General features: G+C 40.1%; 1 protein-coding gene across 3 annotated transcripts in view; it reads left to right on the forward strand.

Moving 5' to 3' along the window:
- HTR7 (5-hydroxytryptamine receptor 7) overlaps nucleotides 1–23079 on the forward strand; it is a 93423-nt gene that overhangs the window by 62062 nt on the left and 8282 nt on the right. For 2 of the 3 annotated variants that reach the window (XM_030865061.2, XM_060286197.1), the window contains exon 2: nucleotides 21075–21833. In XM_030865061.2, coding sequence (XP_030720921.1) covers nucleotides 21075–21833 — 759 coding nt within the window. Of the gene's footprint in view, nucleotides 1–21074; nucleotides 21839–23079 lie in introns of all 3 variants that reach the window. The other variant, XM_030865062.2, reaches the window with a different exon arrangement.

Genomic DNA, 23079 nt, shown 5'->3' on the forward strand with positions numbered 1-23079 from the left:
GTAACTACATGTGGTTAGTGAGAATTGTGATGTGCTGTATGTGTAAAATATACATTAGATTTCAAAGGCTTTTTTACAAGGAAAAGACTGTACAATATCTCATTAAAATTTTTATATTGGTTATATGTGGAAATTATATTTAGGAAATATGGGTTAAATAAAATATTAAATTCAAGCTCACCTATTTCTTTTTACTTCTTTTTTTTACTAGAAACTTTAAATCTGTGGCTCTCATTATATATTTCTCTTGGCCAGTGCCTGTCTACAATAAGGAATTGAAACAGACTCTCAGAGACATAGGAGAAAGCTTGTGAATAGACAGCATTGTTCTTATAAATGAGGAAAAAATGACATTAAAAAGCTGTCAGAAATTCTTGAAAGAAGTCTGCTTACTAGAATTTTGTGTCCACAGAGTCTCTCCTGCATAGAGCAGCCCGAGTGAATGTTGCAAAATGTAAGTCAGGCCCCATCTCCCCTGCTCAGCCCTCCAAGGGCTTCTCATCTCACTGAGAATAAAACCGAAGGCCTCATAAGGGCCTGCCAGGCCCCACAAGGTCCGGCTCCTGGCCAGATGTGTCACTCACATCTCCCTTTCTTGCTCACCCAATGATGCTGGCCGCTCTGGCTCCTCAGCTGGCTTTTGGACATGGCCGTGTGCTGCTCTCAGGGCCTCTGCATATAGGATTCACTTTCTCTGGATCCTCCTGTGACTCACTCTCACCTGTCTCAGGACTCTGCTCAGATAGGCCTGCCCTCACCTCACCACCTGTTCTCGCCCACTGCACTGTCCTCGCTCTCAATCCCTTTTTAGTTCATCTACCTGGCACCTAACACTGCCTGGAAAAACCATATCCGATTGTTTCCTTGCCTTTATCACCACCGTATCTCCATTGCCTAGAACAGTAGTGGGAAGCAGGTAGGTTCTCAATAAATATTTGTCAGGCAAATGAATGAATGAAAACACTTTAAGAGAGGCAACCAAAAAAGACGGAAAAAAAGTTTGGAAGGAAATACACCACAGTGTTAATCAGATCTGTTTCTGGGGTGATGAGAGTATGATTGATTTTAACTCTTTTCTGCTACCTCCCCAAGTATGTCCCCTCTTCTTCCTTGTTAAAAGAACCTTATTTTGGGGCTTCCCTGGTGGCGCAGTGGTTGGGGGTCCGCCTGCCAATGCGGGGGGCGCGGGTTCGTGCCCCGGTCCGGGGTGATCCCGCGTGCTGCGGAGCGGCTGGGCCCGTGGGCCATGGCCGCTGGGCCTGCGCGTCTGGAGCCTGTGCTCCGCGACGGGAGGGGCCGTGGCGGTGGGAGGCCCACGTACCGTAAAAAAAAAAAAAAAAAAGAACCTTATTTTGTTCAGGTGCCCCCTCTTCTACACGTGGTCATGTTTCACTCAACCACTCATGGTTGTCTCGTGTTTCTATCTGTGATTGGTTTAGGGATAAATATGTGATGTCATTCACAGCTGGAGAACTTTGAGCAGAAGGCTGTGGAGAAGGCCATCTGGGAGGGTTTTATTGCTTAAAAAGAGATGCTCATGAAGAAACGGTATATCAGAGTCCCACTGGGTTTGGTTTGTGTGTGATGCTTGGAATGGCGGTTGCCATATCCTGTCCATGGAGCTGCCGGTCCCAGCACTGAGGATGTCAGAGCGAAAAGATGGAAGGAAACCCAGTCCTGCATGATGTTCTTGGGCTGGCAAATTAAGTACCTCAGAGCCAGCCAACTTTGTGACTTCATGTTTGGGGAGATAATAAATCATTCTCAGTGTTTAGGCCATTTTGAGCTGGTTTTTCTGAAAAAAAATTTTTTTCCTAGCCAAATATATCTAACTGATCCTCTGTTATAACAAAATTCAAGTGAAGCAGCCTCCAAATTATAAACCTGTCAGACAAAAGTGCAGAAGTCATAATGAGAAATACGCTTGTAGAATCTCCCTAAGGAATAGGCTACAGTAGGGACACAGTTAGCACAAAATGAGCGCTCAGTACTTGAGAGAAGAACAACTCCAACAAAGAAGAAACACCTTGAATTACCAATATAATTATATAAGCTTGAATCATAAATCTAACACACAAATGTGAAAAAATGATTCTGCTTTTCACATCATCTATGCTGGTTCAGGCACATTTGGAGTCGTGAGTTCAAGTCTGTAGTCATGCTGTAAGATCACTGACAAAGTCTACTGAAAAGAAGGATGATTTGTTTTCAATAGAACTACTATTTTTGTCTGGGAAACTATCCCTACCCCTATTCTTACTCCATGTGTTTTGGTGAAGTGGATGCCCCAGTCTGGGGTGTTGGGTCCTGGCCTGCATTTGTTCAGGGATGGATGTGTGAACTGATCAGAGCCAACAAAACACAGTAAGACATTTTCTGGCTGTGCCGGGGGAAAGCATACACTTTTGAATCAGATTGAACCTTGCAAAATATAATTCTGGAGCTACTGGACACCATATTGCCATTCGCTGAGCTTGAGAATTAAGCCACGTTGATGGGAATAGAGATGAGAATTGGAGAGAACCCAGATTCTGGTGACATCATTTTGGGCCCCTGGATTGAGACGTGCCTGAAGTGTAACCAGAACTTTTTTTATCTGTGAACTTTTTTTATCTGTGAACTTTTTTTATCTGCTTACACTTGCCTTCTTGCTTAATCTTGTCTGAGCGTGGAGTTTTGTCATTTCCAATGGAAAGGACCTAACTGAACAAAAGATGTGAAAAGATCACAGATGGCTGCAGTCATTTGAATAGTTGTCATATGGAAAAGATGAAGAATTAGTCTCAGTTGCTCTAAAAGAATAACACCCATGGAAGGGAATCCATCAAAAGGTACAGTTGTCCTGGACTTAGCGTAGAACTTTTTAAACATTTGTGACCATCCAACAGTGTAGCTGTTTGCTTCAAGCAGCTGTGACTTCTCTGTCAGTGTATGAATTTAACTAAAAGCTAGTCATGCTCTAAGTGGGAATTTCCATATTGAGTTAGAGTCAGGGCTTCTAAGCTCTTCCCAGCTAGATATTCAATGATTCTCCAGTATAAATGGGAAACAGGGATTATACTAGACCAGGTATATGGATGCGTTTTGTAACTGATTCAGTAGAGAAGTGTGTATTGATCAAGGGGAGGCTCTGGAGAAAAACCCATGTTTGAAACCCAGTTTTGAGCTTTATTAACTATGTGACATTGGGAGAGTAAGTTAACCTCTCTGAGCCTCAAATTCCCCATTTGTAAAATGGGGATAATACCTACCATTTAGGGTTGTAGGGACTGAATCCAATGCTGTGTATAAGCATTTATCACAGAGCCTGGCATGCTGTATGCTCAGTAGATATCAGCCGGTGTTATTCAAATGCTATGAAAACATGAGGCAGAATTATTTTTGCTCTTCTTGTTCTTTTAGCATAATCATTCTGGGATAAAAGGAAAAAATAAGCCATATTTCATTAAACTTACACAATGGAGGGTGGGTTTATGGGTAGACAAATGTATAAAAACACAATTTTTTCCCCATACATGTAGAAAGTAAGTTTATCAGCTATGATTTTTAATTCTGGAAGGTTTTTACTTTAGTGTAAAGACGCATGTCGTGAAACAGGACTAAGGGAAAGAAGAGAATAGAAATAACCTCTGCACTAAAGTTGTAGGGGTTTTTTTTTGTTTTTTTGGTCATTGAATTTTTAATTCTGTTTCTTTTTCAATAAACTCGTCCCATCTGATGACTTTACTAGAAAGGGTGAGTATTACCTGGACAAAGCACTTACATAGGCCAACATGAAAATTACAAAAGGAAAAAGGATAAAGAGATTGCAACATTTGATTGAAAAATATTAATAAAAGTCTTATTCCTTTTAAGTAGTTCCCCTCTCTCCTTGGGGGATAAATGTCCCTTTCATATGCCAGATAACCTTTAAATTAAAGTTGTAGTGGGTTTTTAGTGATCAGTGTGCCAAAGGAGGAAGGAAGAGGAGGGGAACGTCTCTCTCTTACTGATGTACGTCGTGTATCCTAGGAGAGGAAGACAGCTAAGCTATTAGACTCTGCAATGGCTCATATAGACTACTAATACTGAATATTATTTCAAACTGATAAGTAATGCCATTTTGTGGGGAAATAATTTTTTAAAATGCAAGAATAAAGGATTAAAATGAAAGACAAGAATAAGTAACCAAATACCTGATGCCTATTTGCTGTTTTAAAGTATTATGTAGATAAGAATAAAATTGTGCTGCTATGATGTGGAGGTTTTGTTTTTAAGAATTTGTCTTAATATCCTCTGAACTTAGGAGGTTATTGAATTATTTGATGGTAATTCTGTCATCAGTTTTCAATTGAGATGCCTTCCCAAATATTATTTTTAAAGATATACTGATTTATGGCTCTTCCCAAGAGGTTTTTCTTAATTCTTTCTTGTATGTTTTAATTTACTTTGAAAATTATTGGTCTTTCTATGTGATATTTTCTTCCTCTTTTCGTTTCTTTCCTCTTTTAATTTCTTTCTCATCTCACGGTCCACAAAAGGGATTTTCAATTTTACTCATTTTGTTCAAAGCACTGACTCTTGGCATTTGGTGTTTTGCCAACTGGTTCTGATGTTTTTAGAACCTAATTTTTAAAATTCCTTTTGTAGGTTGGAATATATTATATCATTGATTTTCTAATTGCAAAACATCTTTTGTTCATTGTTCTCATAATTATTTAAAGTATGTATTTGGTTATAGTTAGTCACGAGGTATAAAGCTGAGTATGTTTAAAACTTTAAATGAGAAAATGCATTTTGGTAAGTACAGGCTGATCTATATTCTACTCTATTTCAGTGGAAATATGTGAACATTTGTGATGGGCCTAGGTCAGATAAGCAATTGAGTTCAGAAAGAAAATACGTTGGAATTATGTATTCATATGCATACATATATGCTTTTGAAGATGAAATATACTTGCTAGTTGATTGCTTTGGGGGAAGATTCATGGAAATGGGCAAATTAATTATCAACAATAATGAATAGAAAAGAGTATAGAGTAAATTTCATTTGTAACTTTCCATACAATTCATTTAAGGGGAAATGGTGTTTTCAAAATATTAAATAGAGAGACATGTGTCTTTCCCAAAGCTATATATGCCATATTTTTCTGTGCTTTTTAATAACTTGAATATCGATGAATTTAGACTGCTATGCATGATATTCTTAACGCAGGAGTAAAATGATGTTCAGATTCAAATGGTGCAGCAACTTGGGGTACATTAAGGAAACTTGCCTTCTTGTCTTTTCTGCAAGGATGGCTCAGGGACACACACCTTCAGCCGTTGCAGGATTTTTGTGAACTGGGCCCTGGGCTCCAGATAATGGGAGTGTTCTTGGCTAATGGGAAGAAACATCAATTCTGCGCTGTGTGTCAGTGGGACCTTGAGTGGCTGAACACCAGCCTTTGCCAACCACATCCTTCCTTTTCTTCAAAGGCCAACTGAAGGACAGGTGGCCCCTAAGTTTTAGGGTTCGTATCACCAAGATATTGGAATCGTTTCATCCTTTATATGTCTGGGTGTTCGCATCTGAAGTGTGGATGTCCTTGATTGGTGGGTGGCGTAGGTAAAAATGTTGTTGATACCAGTTGAATTTATTTATCCTATTATTTCTGGATTACTGGATAAACGATGACTAAGCCCTGCAATGGAATGCTATGCAGCTCTGAAAAAGCATGAGGGAGCTCTCAATGCACTAGTGTGAAAGTATCTCCAGGATATATTGTTAGGTGAAGAATGCAAAATAGTGCGTCCAGTGTGCTGTCTCACGTGTAAGAAAGTGGACGTGAACACGTATTTCTATTTGCTTGCCTTTGTACAAAGAAAAGCTGGAGGAGTGCGCAGGATTCTAATAAAAGTGATACATATACGAGGACGGAAATAGGATTTGAAGTAAGACTTCTCAATATACACCTAATTATACGTAAAATTTTGAAGTATGTGAAGATGTTACTTATCCAATGAAATAAGTTAACATTAAAAAATTTATAAAGAAAATATCACCCTGGATGCATGAAGCGAATGGATTAGGAAGGAGGAGAAGAGATATGGAGGGCCGATTCAGAGGCTGTTGTGGTGATCCCTGGAGAGAGAGTGATTCTAGAGTGGTAGCAGTGGAGACAGACAGAAGCGGGTGGGTTTTAGAGGCACTGAGGAGGTAAAACAGGCAGGGCTGTGGCGATAATGGGGAGGGGAATGATGAAAGAGGAGGAGTCAAGGGTGACTCCCAGGTTTCTGGACCACACCCTTAGATGGATTCACGAATCAGGGGAATAGAAGAAGGCTCAGTTGGTGGAGATGATGATACGTTTGCACATGTCGAGATGGGGCCAGACCCATACAAGGTGTTTAATAGAAGTCTGTTGAACAAAGGAGTGAATAAAATATTTCAGAGATAGCAAAGTAGAGACGTGAAGGAGGCAGTTGGATTTGTCAGTCCGGGGCTCCAAGGGGAGGTCTGGGCTAGGGATTCAAATTTTGGGATCACCAGCCAATAGAGGTTTTTGAAGCACTGGTAATTGTGGAGGACAGCTAGGAAATTAGAAATAGAAGAAAAGTGGGGTTGGGACGCAGCCTTGAGGAATTCCGAAACATCAAGGCCCGCTAGTGGAGGACAAGGCAGCAAAGAAGACTGAGCAAGAGTGGGCAGAGGGGTGGGAAAACTGGGAGAGTGTGGCAATATTGGACCAAGGAAAGAGTTTCAAGAAGGAGGCAGTGAGGGTATACTGAGAGCTGCAGAGCTATCGGGTATGATGAGGATGGAGAAATGTCCTCGGGATCTAGAGAGGGCATCAGTCATCCCAGCGAGATCCGTCTCAGAGGCCTCTTGGGTGAAAGGTGGATTACAGTGGATTGAGAACTGCTTACTTCAGATACTGGCCCACCATCTTCCCTGTCATCCTGGCTTGAAAACACATGAGCTTCTTCAATTCTTCCTTTATCTTTATCCCTATCCCTCATCCTTACTAAACCATTTTCAAGTTCTGTTTACTCTGTTTCAACATTATCTCTTGCTTCTGTCTTCTTTTCACCTTTCGTACTGCCACTTCACCAATTCAGATCCAGCCAGCAATCGCACCAGTGAATTCTACAAACACCTACTGTGTGCTGCTATACTCTGTTGTATGTAGAGATAACTCCCCTCTAGTCTTACTTCCTTTCTCAGATGCTTTGTATTACAGCCCTCTTACTCTCTTATTGGATCGACTCAGGTTACAGTTTTATTTACCCATTCCTTTCTTTAAAAGGGGGTTCGGAGGAAAGGAAGTCAGCTATATATTTTGAGTGGCTGTTAGGTAGAGAGTGGGGCAAAAGCTTTAGTTACATACATGTTGGCATGTAATCATCATAGTGAATCACAAGATAGATATTCTTTTCCTGTTGCTTTATGTGTGAGGCAGAGAAAGCTCAGGAACGTTGAGGATCTTTTTCAGAATACTTTAGCTAGTTAAAGGGACAGAGCTAGAATTCAAACCAGATCTGCCCAGTGCAAGGTTTAGATTGTTTTCATTGTCTCTTGAGGTTAACTATCATCTAGCCACTCCAGAGATGGTACCTCTCCATGCAGCCTAAGATAAGGAAGGGGGCAAGGCAGTGCCACAGAAGTTAAGGGTGGAGAGCATTTTGAGAAAGACTGGGCAGTCTGCAATCCCACTTCAGGGAGGACAGAAGTCAAGCCTTATCAGAAATGAGAGGGCTTCCCTGGTGGCGCAGTGGTTGAAAGTCCGCCTGCCGATGCAGGGGACATGGGTTCGTGCCCCGGTCTGGGAGGATCCTACATGCTGCGGAGCGGCTGGGCCCATGAGCCATGGCCGCTGAGCCTGCGCGTCCGGAGCCTGTGCGTCCGGAGCCTGTGCTCTGCAGCGGGAGAGGCCACAGCAGTGAGAGGCCTGCGTACCACACAAAACAACAACAACAACAACAACAAAAGTTAGAAATGAGAAAAAAACAATTAGAATTGACTAAAAGGGAGGTAACCTTTTATAGTAAAATGCTTTTGAGTGATGGGGGTGGAAACCAGATTATTGGGAGAATCAGAAGGAAGTGGGTGGGTAGGAAATAAAAGCAGCTGAGATAGATAAGGTGTTCCATAAAACTGGGGTGAAAAGGAATGAGAACTATGGAGGATTGAATGGAATATAATATAGACACACAGTAGAAACACATGCACCCACCCATACATTTATACCTGTAGGTGGAACAGAATAAACCTGTAGACTTGGAAAGTTAGAGAGAGAGGAAGAGAAATAATATAGAAGCTGGGCCTTAGAGGAGGGAAGAAAGCACAGGCCCACAGTCAGTGTTCTTTAAATACGTCCTTGCACGGGGAAGGTTTAGATTCTGTTGAATAAAACTTGTGTAGGAAACTCCTGCTTGAGATAATGAGGATCTTCAACTCAAAGGGACATGCCAATCTCAAATTTCAAGGAAACGCTGAGGTCCAGACACCTAGCCTGGCAGGTAGAGGCGAAAGGGCTTCGAGGTTGTGATCACAATGCAAATCGGTGTTGCAGCTTGCCCCCAACTCCACCCTGAACTCCCTAGTCCCCTCCCCTGCCTTATTTTCCTCCATTGCACTCATAATTATCTGGCCCTACTATATGCTTTTACTTATTTATGAGTTTTCTCTCCGCCCCACACCAGTTTGTCAGCTTCATAGATTTTTGTCTGTTTCATTCACTACTGTATCTCCCCAGTCCTTAAAGCAGTACCTGGTGTCCTGCAGATAATAGTCTTTGAATGAATAAATTAATCAGTCAAGATGGAGTCAAAGTCCCAGTGTAGGCATGGAATGGATTTTAGAGTTGCTTCAAACACTAGTGTTTGTGGCTCACTTTTTAGAGGATGCAGGCGTCAAGTTAAAACAGTAGGGTTGGACAGACTCATTCCTAGTGGTGTGGTGAAGGACTTGCCAGCGAATCCAATTTCTAAGGTCACGTGCTAGTTAGGAGACTAAGGCATTGTTACCGCTGTCTCAATTATCTACTGTTGCCTCATAAACCACACTGTAACTTTATTTATTATTGCTACTAATTTCCTGGGTCAGGAACTTGGGCAGAGTTCATGTGGGTGGTTTGTTGACTCCAAAAGGCATCCTGTGGGATTACTCACTTGGCTGCACTCAGCTGGTATCTAGGCTGGACTGAAAGGTCCAAGAAGGCTTCATTTATATGTCTGACTCCCCAGTGCTCCCCCACGTGGCACTATCTTTCTTAACAGGGTTAGCTTGGGCTTCCTCACAGCATGGTGGACTCCTAAGGGGGAGTTTTCCAAGCAGTGAAGGTGGAAGCTGCAGATCTCTTAAGGCTCAGCCTCAGAAGTTACACAGTATCACTTGCCCCACTCTCTGTTGGTAAACATAAGTCACAAGGTGAGTTTAGAATAAAGGAGAGGGGAAGAGTTTACCTCTCAAAGAGAGAGGGGACAAAGAATACATAGGCATCTTTAGTCCACCGCATCTCATTAGGAGATTGTATTGTTAGGATGCTTAGAAGTGGCTTTCTCTCCCAATTTACTTTGCAATCCAAGAAGTTAGTGAGAATTCAGAGAGCACAGATAATTTGCAAACTTTTCTGAGGGATTGAATACGGTTAAATTAACAGTTAATTCCAAACTTGCCGAGTTCATGGAGAGATTTGTAAGGAACCAACTGGCAGGTGAGTTAAATGACTGGTTGAAATCATTATTTCTAAAAAGGTCTTGCTATATTTTAGAGAAATAATTTTTGTGAAAATTAAATGTGCTCATTATAAAAATTTCAAGCAATTGTAAAAAATACAAATAAAACCACAAATCATCTAAACTCCCTGTGCAGAGCAAAAAAACCATGATAACATTTGGCGAGCGTCATTGTAGTTGTCTCTTTGTGCTTACGTCCACTTAGAAGGATGGCTGGCGGTCTGGTTGGCTGACTCTACAGGCAGGTAGATAGAAAGTTGATAGATAAAAACTTATAAGAATGAGATCACACTATACATGTTATTTTCATGAAATATTGAAACTGAGTTTACTTGAATTTAAAAGAAGAAAAATGAAAAAGAAGGAAGAACTTCAAGTAAGAGCTATTAATTTTAGAGCTAGTAGTTCCTAAAAGATTATATGAAGGTCATGGGGAAAATATGAAAACCGGTGAGAAACTGGATTTACATAAACTATATATTAAAATTTTAGACAGTATCAATTGTTCCCCACTGTGAAAGTTGACATGGTTAGAATTCTAATGCTGTATCCTACGCTGTTTCCCTCAGCTCCTGATTCTTGTGGTTTATATTGTTTTTACTTTGTGAAATTTACATTCTGTTTTTCTAATATCATTCCCACAGGTGTTAGTTTCTACATTTAAACAGGTTCAGTGATAACCTTGGTTTAGAATCATGGTTCTAAATTCTTCAATTTGATTCATCTTTTGGTTGGATGAATTTTGGTTTCCCCCCACCCCCAAAAGTGATAAACCCATAAAGGGCACTATATCCCCCCCAAATTCTTTCATGTTTGAGAAAGTCTCCTTGTTGATTTCATAACCTTAAATAGCAGGTATAATGTTATTGTACACTCACAGCTTTCTAGGCTTTTCTAAAGTTTGTCCCGTTACGGATTGATGCTGTTGAGAACCAGCTTGATTTTTTCCCACCCTTTCACATTCCTCGATTTCTTTTTTCATTTCAGATGTCTGCGTACGTCTTTCCACGTTCTGAAGTTCAGTGACTTTACCTGGATAGATCTCGTTGATAATAATTCTGTTATTTTTTCCCCCACTATGTTATGTGTCCCTTGGATCATAACATTCAGCTCTTTCATTAAGGAAAATATCCTTTTTATGTATTGTACCTCTGTTTACCTCTGCACCTCTGTTTTCAATTTTGTTGTTTATGTTTGTTGGGTTCTTTCGTTTCTTTGGGAACACCAGTGATGTTTACGTTGCATTCTCTTTGTATGACTGTTATCTTCTTTTTAATTGCTTGAATGCATTTTTCCCTCTGTGTTTTATTTATTGTTATTACCTCAAGGCTTTACTTCATGCCATTGATTTGCTCTTCAGGTGTGTCTGTTCTATTCCAAGCTGCTTCTGATTTATCTATTAAATCTGCACTGGTGGTGTTTTGGCCTCAGTTTATTTCCTTAACTCTACAGTCCCCTTTTTTTTTCTTTAATTTATTTTATTTATTTATGTTTGGCTGTGTTGGCTCTTTGTCACCGCAAGCGGGTTTTCCCTAGTTGCAGAGAGCGGAGGCTACTCTTCGCTGTGGTGTGCGGGCCTCTCACTGTGATGGCTTCTCTTGCTGCAGAGCACAGGCTCTAGGCGCGTGGGCTTCAGTAATTGTGGCTCACAGGCTTAGTTGCTCCACGGCCTGTGGGATCTTCCCAGACCAGGACCAGGGCTCAAACCTGTGACTCCCGCATTAGCAGGTGGATTTTTAACCACTGCGCCACCAGGGAAGTCCCTACAGTCCCTTTTTGTGTCTTGTTCTGTTGTTTTAACATCTCATCTTTGAGTCTCTACTGTAGTGATAACATATACTTGTTAAGCTCCTTCACAGTGAAAAAAAGTATTTGTAGGAAAACTGCTTCTCTTCTGAGGGTTGTGTTTTCTTTTTGAACTTTGTTTTTCAACAGCCTTATGCATATTCAGTTGCTTCTTCCACCAGGGTTATTTTTGTAGCATGTTGGTATAGTTACTATATCATTTTTCCCCATCTTGCTCATTCATGGGTTATATAAAGCTTAATGTTTGTTCTGACGTAGTGTGGTTGACTTCTTCTTGATATTCAGCCCTACTTGATATCGGTTCATTGTGTTCTTTAGACTACCGTTTATTGTATCTACTTCTCCATAGCCTGAAGGTGCAGGGCTGGAGGAAGGGAAGGGAGTAGACTTCACTGCAGCTGAGTGTAGCCTTTAATGGAGGGCTGTTCTTTTTTCTGAATTCTCATTCAATGTCCTGTACCGGAGTACTTTCCACTGAGCTGAGGGTTACCCCTTGTGGACCTTGGTGTATCCCGGTTCAGCCCAGGGTCCTAAAAGAGAGCAAATTCTGGTGGCCCTTCTTACCTTTGCTGAAATGGTATGTTGGGGCTTCTGTTCACGATGGTTTTTCATTACTTTTTTTCAGGCTGGCTTCTTAACACCTCAGTTTGCTTCTCTCCAAACAAGAGGGTACTAGTCCGAATTTTAAGGATTTTATTCACTTACCCTCTTTCTTCAGTACTGCTCCTGGGGGTGAGGTGGGATTAGAAGCCCCTTAGTACAATCATACAACAGAAAAAAATATATATATATTTTTTTTTCCCTTCCTGTAATCTTTGAACTTTTTAGCTAAGCTTTTATGCCATTCCTTTGTGGGGTTTTTTGTGGTTTTTTTTTGCGGTACGTGGGCCTCTCACTGTTGTGGCCTCTCCCGCTGCGGAGCACAGGCTCCGGATGCACAGGCCCAGCGGCCATGGCTCACAGGCCCAGCCGCTCCGCGGCATGTGGGATCTTCCCGGACCGGGTCACGAACCCGTGTCCCCTGCATCGGCAGGCGGACTCTCAACCACTGCGCCACCAGGGAAGCCCCATTCCTTTGTTTTATTGTTGTTGGTAAGTTTGGGGCTCACTCTTTGCCTTGCCATTTCTCTGTTTCTCTGAGTGGAAAAATTCTGTGGTGGGAAAATTCAGGGTCTGTTGTAAGTTCAGATACAACTGCAGTGATTAACACCAGGCATAATGTAGGGGTCACTAGTGATCTCCTATATTGTTCATTTTCATGACTTTCTGTAATTACCTAAAAACACTGCTTTGGTAGTTTTTAATAGACATAAAGAGTTTTACGTAACAGGTGACTAAAAACCAAGTGGACAGTAAAAGGACCCTTATGTTTTTGCATTAAATGACAGAAAAATTCAGCAGAAAAACCATTGCTTTATGATAGAGTGTAGACAACATTAGTCTCACTGGAAGGCTTGTCTCAACTTGAGTAGGTAGCAAATAGGTCTTTGCTGAGCTCCCTTGGTGCGATATTTTCTGTCTCCTTAGCTTCTCTTATGACCAAGTGTCTGTGGTAGACAGAGTTCTAAGATGGCCCCGAGACTCCCCTTCCCGAGTGTGCATGCTCTGTATACTTCCTTCCCCTTGAATGTCAATGGGCCTGATCTAATCAGGTGAGTGCTTTTCAAAGAGGGTTTAAAGATCAGAGAGGTTGAGAACTGCAGCCGATGCTTGAAGGCGGTAACCTCTGTGAGTTCTGTAGCTACAGGAAAATGAATTCTGCCAACAAACACATGTGCTTGGAAGAGTACTCTGAACCTCATGTGACACCTCAGCCCTGGCCAACACCTTGATTTCAGCCTGGTGAGACCCTGAGTAGAGAACTCAGTTGTGCTGTGTCCAGACTTTTGACCTACAGAACTGTGAGGACACCTACAGGATTGGTGTCAAGCCACTAAATTGTGGTCATTAATTAGGTAGCAACAATATATGAATATTTTAAAAGCGATTTGCTTTATTTTAATTAATTCTGATTCTCTCCCTAAAGGGAAAAGCTCATTTCTTGTTTCATAATTTACTTTTTCAAAGAGGAAGCTTTTGTTCTACTTTACAAATTTTGTTGAATTTTGTTACTTTTTTGTCCCCGCTCCTCTGCCCACTTCTCTTCCTCAATACTGAGGTCAGAATAGGGATTTTAGATTGTTTACTGGTTTTAACTATAATTACAGCTTGGACACACTGATGAAAATGGTTTAAAAGTATAGTGGAACCCCATTTTGAAAATAGTTTTATGCCACTTGATCATGCTGTATGATCCTTTTAATGTGTTGTTGGGTTCCGTTTGCTAGCACTTTGTTGAGGATTTTTGCTTCAGTGTTCATCAGTGATATTGACCTGTAATTTTCTTTTTTTGTGGTATCTTTGTCTGTTTTTGGTATCCGGGTGATGAAATAGATAACTTATAAGGACCTACTGTATAGCACGGGGAACTCTACTCAATACTCTGTAATGACCTATATGGAAAAATAATCTAAAAAAGAGTGGATATATGTATATGCATAACTGATTCACTTTACTGTGCAACTGAAACTAACACAACATTGTAAATCAGCTATACTCCAATAAAAATAAAAAGTTTTAGAGAACAGGTCAACATCCGGTTCAATGGCATATGTTAAGTCCATGGTGTTTTTTATTTTAAAAATTAACTTTATTTATATATATTCTGAACACTACATAAGTCCTAACTGCACAGCTCACTTAACTTCTACAAAGTGAACATACCTATGTACACACCCAGATAAAGAAATAGAACATTTCCAGAACATGCCCCCTCCCCTCAAGGCAACGACTCTTCTGGCTTCTATCACCATAGGTTAGTTTTGCCTGTTTGGGGACGTTGTGTTCTCTTTAGGCTTTGGCTTCTTTAGCTCAGTGTTATGTTTGTGAGAGTCATCCATGTTGATGCAGTAGTTGGTTCATTCTTGTTATTTTCTAGAATTTGCTGTGTAAACGTACCACAATTTATGTACCCATTCAACCGTTGCAGAATTGTACTTATTTTATTCTTGTAGAATGGGTTGGTTTTATTTGGGGTTATTACCATTAGCACTGCTTTGAACATTCTTATACATGTATTCTGATGAATGTTCGTTGTATACGTAGAAGAATTGCTGGGTCACAGAAAAAAATATATATGTATTGGTTTTTTTTTTTCAGCTTTAGTAGGTGTTAAGAAATGGTTTCCCAAAGTTACATCAGGTTACACTCCCACCAGCAGTGCATGACAATGACAGTTGCTATGTATCTTCACAAAACACTTGGCATTATAATTTATTATTCTTACTATTATTGTCACCATCATCATTATTTAAAATTTTAACCAGTCTGATGTATGTTGGTATTATCTCAGTGTGTTTTTAATTTGCATTTCCCTCATGACTCGTGATGTTTAATACCTTTCCATGTGTTTATTGAAGTGCAGTAATTTTCAAACTTTGGGTCATGCTCCATTATTGGGTCATGAAATGAAATTAGTGCATTAAGACCAGCATTTATAAAATCTGAAGTAGAATAGCAGGCAGTAGAAGAGAGTGAATTGCAAGTTGTCATGGTAAGTATGGTATATATTTATACATATGAAACTTTGTTTCAGTTTCATACGTATAAATATATGCATCTGTATCTATATACCTTCATAGATGTACACCCATATGTATATCAATTTCTTATTTGTATACATAAATATGTATATTGCAACTGTGGGAAATGTATTTCTTGTTGTAAAAATCTTCTTATTTCTTATTGTCAGAAAGGTTTATGAAACCCTACTGTGTATTACACATTTAAACAAATCTACAACTTGATGAAGACAAAAACCATGCTTACCTCATTTGCATTTAGCACAGTTCTGAAAGATAGAACTCATAACTGAGATATTGGAAATATGATTTGTGACAATTTTGTTAGGCCAAACTGGAAGCACACCATTAAGATGAAATATGAAAAGTAAAAGTAAAGTCCTTCATACAATAAGTGTAAAGTCTTTGTAATTGAATGAAGGAAAGTTACCCTAAAAGTGCATGGGGTAAAGAACCAGAATCATCAGTCCTAAATACAGAACCTGAGTCTCCAGACCTCGAAAGAGAATCTGTGGATGGTGGCCCCAGAGTCTGTATGTTTCTGAAGATTCTTGGTGAGTCTGATAATCTGATAATTTCGGGAACCACTGATGTAGGCTGGAGCTTGCAGTGAATTTCACCTGCTGTAAGGGAGGAGGTCTCATGGAAGAGAGATTCTAAGTGTGCAAACCTTTTTTAAGCCTAACATTCCCCAAAACACTGTATTACAGAGTAATTCTACCCAGTTTCCTTTACCCTATAAAGTATTATTCTATAGCAACAAAACTCAGGAGAAGCCATTTAATTAAAGAACCATTATCTATAATTTCTATACAGTTAGGATAGAAGACAGGCAGCGAGTTAATCTGCTTTCCAGTCCCTCTCCATGTGTATTTTAACTCCCTAATCCTCTTTTTCTCTAAACCCCCACTATAATGGAACCCCTAATGTGAGCTGCATACATTTTTCAATTATATAATACTTTGGTGCCTTTGTCTCTGAGATTTACTGTACTTTCACATTTGTATGCATTTTAAAGTAAAATTCTGAAGGCTTTATAAGCACAGCACTTTCTAATTAACAGTGAGCATAAAATGCTAGTGTGACAAATGTTAACCATGCATATTAGGGAATATTTAGAATCAATCTAGGTTGCTTCCCCCCACCCCGCCCCGAAAGGTCAGGTTTATACTATCCAAGATTGGGGAGAATGAATTTGTAATTTGGACAAACACTTCCCTGAATACCAATATTACTTTATATAGTAATTATGGGATTTTAAATGCCAGTGAGTTCTGTTTTCTTTGTGTGAACTTGTGAATGTAATAAAACACTTTTGAAAAGCTAATCGAATAAAACTATCTAAGATTTAATTATCAGCTTCTTACAGATTTTATGCACCAAATCATCTGTGTTGCCAAAATCACTTATGTGACTTAGGACTTAAGAATTCTCTTAAACCTTTCATTTTGTTCTTAGAATTAAAATGGCTTTTTAAAAATTATATAGTTAAAAAAATATGCATAAAAAAGCAAAGAGAAAAAAGTTTAAACTAATCAAATCTCTACAACTCAGATAAAATTGCTATTAATATTTTGGTGGATATTTTCCGAGACATCTCAGTATATATACATGCACACACACCCATACAAACACCTAGTTTTACATAAACAGATTAATAGAATATATGATACTCTGTTTCTTGTCCTTTAGGGCTAGTCATTGTTTTCTATCTACTTTTGGTTGGGTTGTTTTCATATCAGTAAATAGATATATACATCCTAATTTTTAATCGTTACATGATATATATACACACACACACACTATACTTTAATCTGCTGATAGATATTTAGCTTGCATCTCTTTTCTCCTCTATTATATGTTTAGTTAACATCCTTCCTTGCACGTTAATCATTTTGCACCTGTACAATTATATTCCCAGGACAAATTCCTAGAAACCTGACTGAGCCAAAAGGCAAATGTTAATGTATATTAATTACCAAACTGCCCTCCAAAACTGTTATCTCAGTTGAAACTCCTGTCAGCAAAATGATAGAGCACTTGTCCTTATTTTAAAATTTGTATATCTTTAATTATTAATGAAGTTGTACATATTTCCAAGTGCTTATTGGATATTCTTATTTCTTTTTTGTTTAATTGCTTCACTATTTTTGTTGAGATGGTTGTCTTTTTCTTACTGACTTGTAAGAGATCTGTGAATGTTGAGATATTGTTATTTGGACTGCAAGTTTGTCATTTGACTTAATTCTGTATGTAGTGATTTTTTAAAAATTAAACTAAATGTCATTTATTTATTTAATACAATTTTTGTCAAAAATTTATCGATGCATCATTTGATAGTTTCAAGCTTCTGTATCATGGTTAACAGTGACCTTTGGCCGGATTGCAGAAATACCTATATTTCCTCATAGTAGTCTTAGGGTTTAATTTTTTTACATGATCATCTTTGATCCATCTGGGATTTATTTTTGAGTAAGGAGAAAGATAATTCAGATTTATTTTTACCCCAATTGCTAGCCAGTTGTCAGACTTCATGAATATCTAATCTTTTACTCTGATTTAAAATGACTTGCTTTCTGATATTAAATTCCCTTATATATTTGAATATACTTCTGGGATCTCTTTTGTTCTATTGATCTGTCTATTTTTGAATAATTATTATTGAATTTTTATTTCTGTGGCTTTATACTTTTTTTTATAAGCATCCCTTCATTTTTCATCTCTTTCAGATTTTGTCTGTTTTTGCTTATTTACTTGATGAACTTAAAAATCATTAGGTCGGACTAACAAAAGAAATGCTAAGATTTTCAGCTAGAGTTATATATTTTTATATTAATTAAGGGAAAATTGGCACTTTTGTAATACTAGATTTTCTTATTAAAAGTTTTTTTTTCTCACGGATTCAGGCATTCCCTTAGGTCTCTCGGTATCATTTTATGTTTTCTCGTATAGGCCCTGGTCATTTAAAAAGATTTTTCTAGATATTTTAATTTTTTGATTGTTGCTGTGAATGAAATTATTTTCTTCCATGATATTTTCTGATTGTTAATCCTTTCTTAGAAAGTTGTTGACTTTTGTTTATTTATTTTTTTTCCAGACACTTTAATGAGCACTCATATTTTTTTCTGATCATCTTTTGGTTGATTTTAGCCTTTAAAAGTCCCAGGTGGTATCCAGGAGACTAAAGAAGAAAATATAATTCCCTTTACTGTAAGACATTACTTGAGGCTGTTAGAGAATGGAGCCTAAAATAGGGAAGTTTATGGAATATAATTTGTATATCCAGGAAGGACTGAGTCCTCATCACTGAAATGTAATGTAAGTCAGACTAAATATATTAGGATGAATAAGTATGTCATTCTTATGAGATTATTTAATACTCTGAGATGTCATTTGATACTCAATTAATCTCTCAGGATTAATCTTTGTAGATTTGATATTACTTATGTGAGCAGGTGAGAAGCTAGATTTAAGTAAGCCTGAAGATATAAGTCCCTATTTAAGTAATGAAAATGTGAAGGATGGAAGGGAAAACGGAACTGACTTCCTCAAGAATTGGAGTTTACCAGGTTGTGAGTTCCAGGCTTGCTAATTTTTTGTATGACCCCCCCAAATACAATATAATTTATTTTCTTGTCATGAGTAATCCTCCTTCTTCCTCCTTCCAACAAACACCTACAGTATTGCTCTACCTACCTACCATCCCAACCCCCCAATAAGTAGATGTAAGATGGTCTGACAGTGCCATCTGGTGGCCACCTAGGAAACTATATGAACTAATCGCTGTCATTGGACCTCCAACCTGGGTTGGTACAATATCCTGGAAGCCAGGTCCTGGCTTGGGAACAAGCAGTTTATGCCTGTAACTACAGGCAAAGGGAGAAAATAATCAAAGTCCAAGCCCTGGCAAAGGCTGCCTGGGGAATCTGGGAAGGAGCCCAAAGGCTCCATTCACAGGAGTTGATAGAGAGCAAGGATTAGGTCCAAAAAGGGAGGTTTGCAAAGGAGTTCCAGCAGGAAAAGCTTGGAGAGAGCTCCTGAACCAAAGCAAAGAAGGGGAGGTTTTGTTTGTTTTTTTTCTGGTGGAAACTCTGCATTCAGCCTCAGGGCAGGGATGAGCTTAATTGTGAGCCGTGCAGTGAGTTCTAACCCCTTTCTTCAGGGCTTTCCTCATCTACCTTTTTTTTCTTTTCTTTTCCTTAAATTTTTTTTCCCCATAGCTTAAAACTCAGATAATTTGGCAATTCCACATAAGGTCGAAGCTACTTCACACTTCCCTTCTCTCTATCTTTCCCCTCTTCTTCCCTTGCTCCCTCCTTCCCACTTCCTTTTCTCTTTTCCCTTCCTTTTCAGCTCTTATTCTTGAGTTCTCAGGAGAACCTCCCTCTTTCTCATCCTTCATTCTATCCAGGAACCAAAACATAATCCTAGTTACAGCTGAAAAACCTAGAGATAGTGCTTGTGAGTCAGCTTTATCAAGGACAAGGGAAGGCAGAGGTGAAATGAAGAACTGGTACCACTAACCCCTGCATCCCTGGGAGGAGGGATCAGAAGTCCCTTCAACATTACCACGAGGCTCAGTCCTCCCATTCACCCCCTGCATGATCTCCCCATGTGCCTGCATTCACGATTTTTGTTTCTTTTGTTCACTGCCATATTCCCAACATTTAAAACGGCATCTGGCATATAGAAGGAACTCTATTGATATTTGTTGAAGGATGGAATGAATATTCTCACTGTATAAGCAAATCTGGCTTATTCATTTTTTACCGTATTTCAGTTTTGCCTTGTAAGTGTTGCATTGATGCTAATTTTCATCGTGAAAGCATGATTTGCGACTTTTGTGAAATAATTCAAACGTAACATGTGAGGCTATTTCTATCCCCAAAATAATTATTTTTTAAATTCCAAACCACCAAGTGACCTACTTTCAGAAAATAACTTTTCGTGTTTCACGAGTGTATCTTTTATGTACATAAATGAAGTAGAAAACCAACAAAATGGCCAGCTTTTACCTATCTTAGCTTCTCACGTGCTCTTTGAATCCTCCCCCAAATAGAAGCTAAGACTATTAAATACAGAGGAGAAAACAAATTTGGAAAGCGGAAAAGTACCAAGCATTTGACAGAACATCTTGCCGACTGTGTTTTCTCTGTTTGCTGAGTCTCTTTTGCGTTATAAATCCTTGATAACAGAGACAGAGAAATATCTATTCTCTATATAGAACTAAGCACAGAATTTGCCTAATATTTTTCAGAATTACGCCCTTCCTTGTGATCCTCCTTAGAACTGGAGAGACGAGGCAGGCTGCTTTCGTTTCATAGACTGTTCCTCGGACATAACTCTTGCGTGAGAATTTTCTGGGGATAAAAAAATGATCACTTGCTACTTTCCATTCCAAAACCCTAGGATTTCCTAAATATCTCACAGCTCTCTCTGATCTTAAAGAAGTGCTTTCATTTCAGTGCAAAGGGGAACTGAAAATGAATTCAGAGCTGGCCTGAATTAAGACAACAGAGGAGATCAGTGGGTGTGTAATATCCGAGTGTGGTAGAGCTCGGCTAACTCACGAGGATGCATCACAACATCCCATCAGGCCTGACATTTTGTTCCTGGCTGACTTCAGTGGCAGTGATCATGGTGCGGGGGAAGGCATATGTTGAATCTATAGTTCATTGACTGCACAGTCTGTGAGAAGCTGCAAGGTATGAAAAGAGCATGGACATGCTGGCAGTGCCTTTGGCTGACTGTGTGACCTGGAAAAAAATAGGTAACCTCTCAGAGTCTTAGTTTACCTTTCTATGAAATGGGAATAATGATGCCTACCTGGAAGGGCTGTGTGAAGAAGAGAGCTACTAGGTACACAGCCTAGTCCCTGGCTGGTGGTACTCCCCAGTGGATCTGCTGTGATCACGGCAGTCACGTGTTCTCTTTCCATTTCTCTCCCAGGTACCTTGGGATCACGAGGCCGCTGACGTACCCCGTGAGACAGAACGGGAAGTGCATGGCCAAGATGATCCTCTCTGTCTGGCTTCTGTCCGCCTCCATCACTTTACCACCGCTCTTTGGCTGGGCTCAGAACGTAAACGATGACAAGGTGTGCTTGATCAGCCAGGATTTTGGCTACACGATCTACTCCACCGCAGTGGCGTTTTACATCCCCATGTCCGTCATGCTTTTCATGTACTACCAGATTTACAAGGCCGCCAGGAAGAGCGCCGCCAAACACAAGTTCCCCGGCTTCCCGCGTCCCGTGGAGCCCGACAGCGTCGTCTCCCTGAATGGCATGGTGAAGCTCCAGAAGGAGGTGGAGGAGTGTGCAAACCTTTCGAGACTCCTCAAACATGAACGGAAAAACATCTCCATCTTTAAGAGGGAACAGAAAGCGGCCACCACCTTGGGGATCATCGTCGGGGCCTTCACTGTGTGCTGGCTGCCGTTTTTCCTCCTCTCGACGGCCAGACCCTTCATCTGTGGCACCGCGTGCAGTTGCATCCCGCTGTGGGTGGAGAGGACATTTCTGTGGCTGGGCTATGCAAACTCTCTCATTAACCCCTTTATATATGCCTTCTTCAACCGGGACCTGAGGACCACCTACCGCAGCCTGCTCCAGTGCCAGTACCGGAATATTAACCGGAAGCTCTCGGCTGCAGGCATGCACGAGGCCCTGAAGCTTGCCGAGAGGCCTGAGAGACCTGAGCTTGTGCTGTAAGGTCATTTATCACTGTTTTCCTTCTATCCCCCCAACCCTTATATGGGACTCCTTTTGGAAGCACATCGTAGAAAGCTTCCAGAATCAGTAGCAAGCTTATTTTCTACTAAGCGTATCAGATTTGAATTTAGAATACTGTAGACTCCAGTCTTCCACCCAGTAGAATTCCAAAAGCCAAAGATAGGTTTTTAGTTGGATTGGAAGAAGAGACTGATTCGCTGATGAATTGCAGTTGATGTCAGTGCTGACAAGGAAGGTGATGTTTTTTATCCTTTCTCCGTAAATTGGATGTTATTTAGGTCCTTATAGCTCTGATTCTTGTAACATTATCATTTTAGTTGCTATTACTCTTAGATCCAGTAAAACTGTTTTGATGACCTCGTCCTTCACTGGTGGAAATCATGAAGGAGGTGATATTTGGGGTGGGTCTTGAATAGAGAGTAGGATTAAGGGATGGCAGGGGTGGAGCTGGGTTTGGGGCTGCTCAAAGCAGAGGGGACAGCATGAACAGAGGGACACAAAAATGGATGGAGGTTCATAAAGAATCTGGGGTGTGTCTTCAGCAGGACCTAGAAGCTGGGTAGATTGGGGTCAGCTTGGAGGGCAGGTAGGCAAAGTGGGTGTGGGGAGAGCTGAAGGTTTTTGAGCTGGAGTGAGACAAGGTATGCCGTATAAATAGGAGAAGGGAAGTGGGTAGGAGACCAATGTAAAAGAGAGGTCTCCCGTCAGGAGGGCCTGCACGAGGAGGGTGGGAGAAGGGCCCGAGTAGTCTGGGGCAGTATGGAATGGTTCGTGTGGGGAGATGCCAGGATGGAGCAAAGTCTTGAAAACTACAGAGCTTTCAGAAAGTACGACCCATCTTTAGGAGTTGGGAATTGATAGAGAGTTGCTGAGTTTGTCTGGGAAGCGCTAGTAGCTTTCCAAGAAGCAATTACAGTGGGCATTGGGATCCAAAAAAGGACCACGAAGGGCCAGTGGTGATAAGGAAATGGGGTTTACATGTAACACACATATGACTGAATTTGGCACTGTAAAGAAGGAAGGAGACAATATAGCAAAGTTGGCGGGTCCAGTGAAGACCTTGTTTTAAATTTGAGGTAGAGGAGGTATCTTCATGTTTGAAAGCTGAGGGGAAGAAACTGGATTGTGGAAGTAGAAGGTGCTGGTGAGAGAGAGAGCAGATCAGTGTTGGATGTGAGAGAAGAGTTATCCCTCTTCACTGAACATGGTTCTCTGGAATAG

Source organism: Globicephala melas, chromosome 16 (assembly GCF_963455315.2).
Source record: "Globicephala melas chromosome 16, mGloMel1.2, whole genome shotgun sequence".
Lineage (NCBI taxonomy): Eukaryota > Metazoa > Chordata > Mammalia > Artiodactyla > Delphinidae > Globicephala > Globicephala melas.